Here is a 7,552-nt window from a genome sequence, read left to right on the forward strand (position 1 = left end):
CTCTTATTTGGATCATCCATGAAAAAGTATTACTTTTTAAGCTAAAAATATTACTTTTATTGTGAATATAGGTAAGGTTGACCCGTCTCACAGATACAGATATGTGAGACCGTCTCACAAGAGACCTACTCTAAATTATAAATACAGATCCCACATGTAAGGATAAATGTGGATCATTTAATATATTTTTAAATAACGCTACGTTCAGTATGTAAAACCTCATTGATAAATAGCATTTGCCCCCTCTTCCAGGTCCATCACAAGGAAAACGAAAACCGAGATTTGCCTTATCTTATATCAAACTCACATATTAAAAGAAAGTAATGAATTATAAATTATAACTTCGGACCACCGTGATAGTACATTCATATAACCCTTTGAAAAATGATCGAACTTTAAACAAAATTATTTTGATTTAATCAATCTCTTTTCCTACTTAGATCAAATATTTTTAATACCAACTAAGATTTTGTTTTAATAGGTAACTCTCTTTACCTTTTTTCTTTGTTTAAATTTCAGAAATAATAACTACTAATTCCATAAATCCGTCGAATTTTCGAAGTCAAAGTTGTTTCAAACCGGTAATAACCAGTATGGAGCCATCGTCACTGCAGACTATAGCATGTTGAATAGTGTTTTATCCGACGTTGGGTTATAATTAATAATTTTTTGAGTAGGTCTCTTATCACATGAGACAGTCTCACATAAAACTCACTCATTTTTTTTTTAGAAAAACATAGAACTAAAGTTTTTTGTGTCCTTCCAAAAATCAGTATTTAGTTGTAACCGTCTGCTTTTTATGCATGTCACCAACTCCTCTTGATTACAAAAAGCAGAGAGATTAATTAATTTCAAGTACATTCTCATGGGAGGCACGCCTTTCACTCACACAAAACGACGCTCATCGCTCTGCATACGGACTCTCTGTACAACAGAATCAAATCCCCATTTCCCAGTCTCGCAAAATGATTTTCTAGTACGAAACGGTTGCAAAACAAATTTAGGAGCCACAAACTCTATCACTAGGTGTGTCTGTTGATTTGCGTGCTCAATCTTTTCTGCTTAAGCATCCTCGCTTCTGGGATTTTTTTTCTTGGGTTTGGGTTTTCGACAAGAAGATTGGTGAAGTTGGTATTGGGAAATTTCTAGCTCTTTCTAAACTGGTAATGTGAGGTTTTTTAGTGGTTTCTTAGTTTGCTCTTTTACGGCTTTTTTTTATTTATTTATTTGTAGAAGATGGTTGGCATTTGATTGTTGAATAAGTGTCTGAACTCTTCCTTCTTGGAAAACGTTGAGGCCCTTTCCAGTTCATAATCATTTTTTAGAGAAATTTGACAGAAGAAACTAGTTTAATTATCTGGGTGGTTACTATAGGCTGCAGCTTTAGCCTACGTTCATGCAGAAAGAGGTGTAACCGTGTAAGGATTGTGGGCTAATTGATGGGAAATGGATGCTGTTTGTATGCATATATGTGTGTATAGGTAAAAAAAAAATCATATATATATTCTATGACTGTATATCGATTTTAAATTAGAGTCGACCATCGTCCTCGGAATCAAAATTGGTTCTTGGTTTTGGTCAGTAACCACTACTGAAATTGAGTTACTAAATAGTTCAGCTCATAATTTGTTTGAAGTTTTAAGATCTTGAATACACACACGTTAGTTAATTTATATTATTTGACTTGATTTTGGTATATTAGATTTGAGCCTTGTTTTTAAATCTAATTTTTAAACAGAAATAAAATAGCGTTATCAAATATTTGAACCGCGGTTATTTTCTTCTTCACTAACAGTTAAAATTTAAAGAAAGAATCAACTTTTATTTCAAATCTATGGGAATCCAAATTATCAAGAAACTGGATCAATTCCTGTTCTATCATCTATTGATTGTTGAAATCGAAATGAGGTTTAGATGGTGTTTTTTTGGGTATCCCCACTGTGAATCTTTCTCGAGTCCAACGCCTGGGAATAAAGCTGACATTTTTTCCCAGTTATTACTTGCCACACCACTCACAATCAATACAAAGCTGACACCCAGAATTCCTTCAGGTGTTCCCTTTTGAAATTTCCATGAAATCTCTCAAGGGGGAACACTTTGCCTAATATTAAGTGCCTAATTTTAAATTTCATTAAATTTCTTGGATTCTGCATTTGATCATTATTGGATTTTTTTGTGTTCATAAATATTTAGCACTAACAATTTTGTGTTAAAGACCATAGGCTGACACTTTTCTAGCATGTTCCATGTGAATGAAATTTAGAGTACTTTGGATTATTATCATAGTTCAATCATTGCTCCCGTGTTTGTGCGATGTATAAAAAAACCAATTTTGGATTTAGGAAATGATTTTTGTGCAGTCAATAAGTTAGCTTCTGGTGGGGCTGGTGGCTTTTTTGAGGTTAAGAATATTGAAGTCAGCCCAAGGTAATTTCCTTATGATGTTTTTAATAGTCATAATTTTTCGTCTCCAAGGCCGATGACTCGTATCAAGATCAGGATGAGATCTTTGCAATAAATTTTCGTTTTTCTTTTATCTCCCTCACTTTTAATTAGGTTGGGCTGCCTGACTCCGGCCTGCCTGGCCTAACAAAAAAATAGACCCAACTATGAAATAAACTTGGGCTGGAAGGCTCATCCCATTCAAAGCCCGATTTGATGCACTAGCGCTTCTATAGTCCAAGTAATGAAACTGATTCAGTTGAATCAGTCTCATCTCATGAATGATTGTAACAAAAAGTATGTTAAAGTTTTAAGTTACACATTTAATTTTTCTAAAAACAGAATTTTTATTTTCAGAAAATAAGATTTTATTGGGATTTTATTGGGGGGGGGGGGGGGGGGGGGGGGGGGTGTTGTACATATATACTATTCTATATCATATGCTGCTTCCTATTCAAAATTCTTGGTTCATCCTATGTCATATATTTTCCGCTTATGTGTTCTCAAGTGATGAAGTTGCAATTTATGGCATTTGCTTGAAATACAGCTCCTTGACCATTCAGTTTATGATTATTGATTACTTGTACAGTTGGTTTACAACTCTTCCATTAGATTATACAAAGTAGTTCTTATTTAGAATCCTCTAAAGTAATTTACATGACAACAACAGGGCATTTTAGAAAATTTTCATCTAATTTATTTCATAAACGCAGGCTTACCTTGATATCTGAAGTGCATCTGCTATCCTAAACATGCTCCTAACTACAAATGCTTGTTGGAAATCTTCTTGCGTTCTTCTCCTCATTTTGCTCGTCTGCTGCATTTCGGAACTGTCTTCAAGTGCCATTTTACTCAATGATACTGACTTATTGAATGATCTAAGAAACTCCCTCGTTGATAAACAAGAGATTCTCCCGAGTTGGTTTGATCCGGAGACTTTTCCGTGCAAATGGGCCGGAATAAAGTGTGATGGTTTAGTAAGCCATATAGAATTGCCATGTAAAAATAAATCACCTCATAACCTTCCATTGCCTAGGAAAATTGGTGAGTTTCGATCTCTCAAATATCTTAACCTCAGCGGCTGTGCTTTCACTGGTGAAATTTATCAAGAATTTTGGGACTTGGAGAATTTAGAGGTTCTTGATCTGAGTGACAATAGATTAACTGGAGTACTGCCTCCAAGCATCGCTAAACTGAAATATCTGAAGCAACTTGTTCTTGATGACAATTGTTTTTCGGGAACTTTACCATCTACAATTGGTCTACTCACTGAGCTTAAGGAACTATCTCTGCATTCAAATTCTTTTTCGGGAAATCTCCCAAAAGAACTTGGTAACCTTCAGCAAATGGAGTCTCTTGATATCAGCAACAACGTTTTCTCTGGGAGTCTTCCATTGAGTTTAGCTAATCTTACAAGGCTTTTGTACTTCAGTGCTCGACAGAACAAATTTTCGGGTAGTTTGTTTGCAGAAATTGGGAAACTACAGATGCTTCGAATTCTTGATTTTGCATGGAATTTTCTTACTGGGACCATACCATCTTCGATTGGCAATCTGACAAATCTTGAAGTACTTGATCTTCAGAATTGCAGGTTCAAAGGAAATGTTCCTGAAGAAATTTCAATTCTGAGTCGCTTGAGTTACTTGAATCTAGCCCAGAATACTTTTGATGGAGAATTGCCTGCAAGTATTGGGAGGCTGATCAATCTAGTATATCTCATTGCTCCAAACTCGGGGTTGCATGGAACCATACCTTCTGGTTTGGGAAACTGCAAGAATTTAAAGATAATAAATCTGTCTTTTAATTCATTTTCTGGTCACTTACCCGCTGATCTTGTAGGACTAGAGTCCATCAGTTCACTTCTCCTTGACTCAAACCATTTGTCAGGTCCAGTGCCCGAGTGGATTTCCGAGTGGAGAAAAGCCGAGTCTATTGTGCTCTCACAGAACCTTTTTACTGGGAATTTACCACTACTTAGTCTTCCTTCACTGACCCTTTTAGATGTAAGTGCCAACAAGCTATTTGGTAAAATATCTTCAGATATATGCAGTGCTCGGTCGCTGGCAACTCTTTCACTATCCAGAAACAAATTCTCTGGTAGTATAGGTGATGCTTTCAGTGCCTGTTATAGCCTCACAGATTTGATATTGTCTGACAATGAAATCTCGGGTGAAATACCAGCCTATTTTGGGAAACTTGGACTGATAATTTTGGAACTCTCAAAAAACAAATTGCACGGTAGAATTCCAGATCAACTCTGGGAGTCCAAAACACTTATGGAGATCTCATTAAGCGATAATTTACTTGAAGGGACAATATCAAGTGCAGTTTCTAACGTCCTGACGCTTGAAAGACTGCAACTTGATAGTAATTTGTTTGAAGGCAACATCCCTTCTAGCATTGGAAAGCTTAAAAACCTGACTAATTTATCTTTACATGGTAATAAGTTAACTGGAAGTGTACCATCGGAAGTATTTAAGTGTTCAAACCTCGTATCTTTGGATCTCGGTGCAAATGGGCTGACAGGTGAAATTCCAAAATCCATATCTGAACTGAAGTTGTTAGACAACTTAGTCCTCTCAGACAATCATTTCTCTGGGTTCATACCCGAGGAGATTTGCTCCGGTTTCCAGAGAGTGTCTTTACCAGACTCAGAGTTCGTTCAACATTATGGCATGCTTGATCTGTCTCGCAATGACCTTGAGGGGCCGATTCCCGAATCAATCAGGAACTGCGTCGTTATCACAGAACTACTTTTTCAGGGAAACAAGCTCAATGGGAGTATCCCTGATGGGTTGGCTTCACTTGTTAATTTAACTTTACTTGACTTATCATCCAATAATTTATCAGGTTTCCTCGATTCTCAGTTTTTCTCAATGAAAAATCTTCAAGGTGTCGTACTTTCTCATAACAACATTCGAGGGTCGATTCCTGATAATATAGGGTTGACAATGCCAAATCTAGCCAAGCTTGATCTCTCAAATAATGTCTTAACAGGTCCATTGCCAGCTTCACTATTCCGTATTAAAACTTTGTCCTATTTGGATGTCAGTTCAAATTATTTGTCCGGCTCAATTTCGTTCAACCTTGGAAGTATCAGTTCTCTCCTGGTCTTAAATGCCAGCAACAACAAATTCTCTGGTTTCCTTGATGATTCAATCTCAAATCTAACATCTCTGTCTGTATTGGACCTTCACAACAACACATTCACAGGAAAATTGCCTGTTTCTCTTGCAACACTTGTTGCATTGACGTATCTTGACATATCAGAAAACAAGTTTCAATATGATTTTCCCTGTAAAATTTGTGACATAGAAGGCCTCGCTTTTGCAAATTTCTCCAGCAACAGTTTCTCTACGGGCTATCCAGCCTCTTGTGCTGAGGCAAAGTCATGTTTTCTTGGCCTACCTATGCTACCTTCTAGGAAAATTTATTCGTCCACTTCGATTGGGCGTCGTTCTTCATTGTTAGCTGTTGCTATTGGAGCGATAATCTTCTTGATCCTACTCTGTGGTCTTCTCAGATGGAAAATGCTGAAAAAGGACAGCACAGTTGTTGGCGGCTCCAATGGTAAGCCTGAGTCAGCTTCTAATGAGGGGCTTTTAGAAAAGAAAATAAAGGAGCCCTTGAGTATTAATGTTGCCACCTTCGAGTATTCTCTGTTGCGGCTAAAAGCTGCTGATATTTTATCAGCAACTGAAAATTTTAGCAAGAGTTATATCATTGGCGATGGTGGGTTCGGGACGGTATACAAAGCAAGGCTTCCCGATGGACGAACTATAGCTGTCAAAAGGCTTAATGGAGGCCATTTACATGGGGAACGCGAATTCTTGGCCGAAATGGAGACTATTGGAAAGGTAAAACACGATAACTTACTATCATTGCTTGGTTATTGTGTGTTTGCAGATGAGAGATTCTTGATATATGAGTATATGGAAAATGGGAGCCTGGACTTTTGGCTGAGGAATCAGGCAGCTGCATTTGAAGGGCTCAACTGGGCTACTCGGATCAAGATTGCCTTGGGGTCTGCTAAGGGGCTTGCTTTTCTGCACCACGGGTTCGTTCCCCACATCATTCACAGAGATGTAAAGTCCAGTAACATATTGCTAGACAAAAACTTTGAACCTCGTGTCTCGGATTTTGGCTTGGCTCGTATAATAAGTGCTTGCGAGAGCCATGTTTCAACCATTCTAGCGGGTACATTCGGTTACATACCCCCAGAATACGGCCAGAAAATGGTGGCCACGACCAAGGGAGACGTTTACAGCTTTGGAGTGGTGATGCTCGAGCTCGTAACGGGACGAGCACCTATTGGACAAGCCGATGTTGAGGGAGGCAATCTTGTAGGATGGGTGAGATGGATGATTAAAAATGGCAGGGAATGTGAAATACTCGATCCTTTTTTGTCTCGTTTTGCATCGTTGAAGGATCAGATGTTGCGTGTTCTTGACATTGCAAGGTCATGCACATGCGACGAGCCGTGGATGCGGCCTACAATGATGGAGGTTGTTAAGCTGCTAAAAAAGGCCAAGATGGAGGATTGATGTTGCTGATATTGATCAAAACTTGGTGTTTCTATCTCTTTTCTGCGGGGAGTATGAGAATCTTCTTAAATGTTTGGTAGGACGATAAAAGCAATCTTGCATTAGTTTACCTATGAATCCAAGTAAACTGGACAATATTTCTTTCAATCTATATGGACTCCATGCCTCCATCTGTTCATATATTCATCAAGCTCCACATTTTAAACTTTATTGTGTGCTCGTCTTGTGAGAGAAAATATTGCTAGTAATCACTGAAACTTTGCCAGATATCGAGTCGATGTCGATGGTTATGCTACTTATTTTAAACTCGACATAGTCGTACCTGATAATTTTTTGACATAATTCGAATTTTAAGCATTAGGCCCTTGAGCAACGAGACATGATTATATGAATTTTGAAATGGTAATTTTAATCCAATCATCCAAATCATGAAAATGAGCTTTAGATTAAATTCACATTTTCTTTCCTTTTTCATAAAAAAATTATTATAATAAACCTTGTGAGTTATGACATATTTTAATTGTTTAAGCCCACTAAAAAACACATGATTATTGCTTGAAGAGACC

The 7,552-nt window shown here is 37.4% G+C and overlaps 1 protein-coding gene across 1 annotated transcript; it reads left to right on the plus strand.

Annotated features, from left to right (window-relative positions):
• The first annotated feature begins 904 nt into the window (after positions 1 to 904).
• On the plus strand, positions 905 to 7,164 carry LOC142547587 (leucine-rich repeat receptor protein kinase MSP1-like). The gene is made up of 2 exons (XM_075655948.1): positions 905 to 1,163; positions 3,156 to 7,164. Exon 2 carries the CDS (start codon positions 3,195 to 3,197, stop codon positions 6,984 to 6,986), a length of 3,792 nt encoding a protein of 1,263 aa, XP_075512063.1. The 5' UTR covers positions 905 to 1,163; positions 3,156 to 3,194; the 3' UTR covers positions 6,987 to 7,164.
• Positions 7,165 to 7,552: the final 388 nt, after the last annotated feature.

Source organism: Primulina tabacum, chromosome 5, assembly GCF_025594145.1.
Source record: "Primulina tabacum isolate GXHZ01 chromosome 5, ASM2559414v2, whole genome shotgun sequence".
NCBI lineage: Eukaryota > Viridiplantae > Streptophyta > Magnoliopsida > Lamiales > Gesneriaceae > Primulina > Primulina tabacum.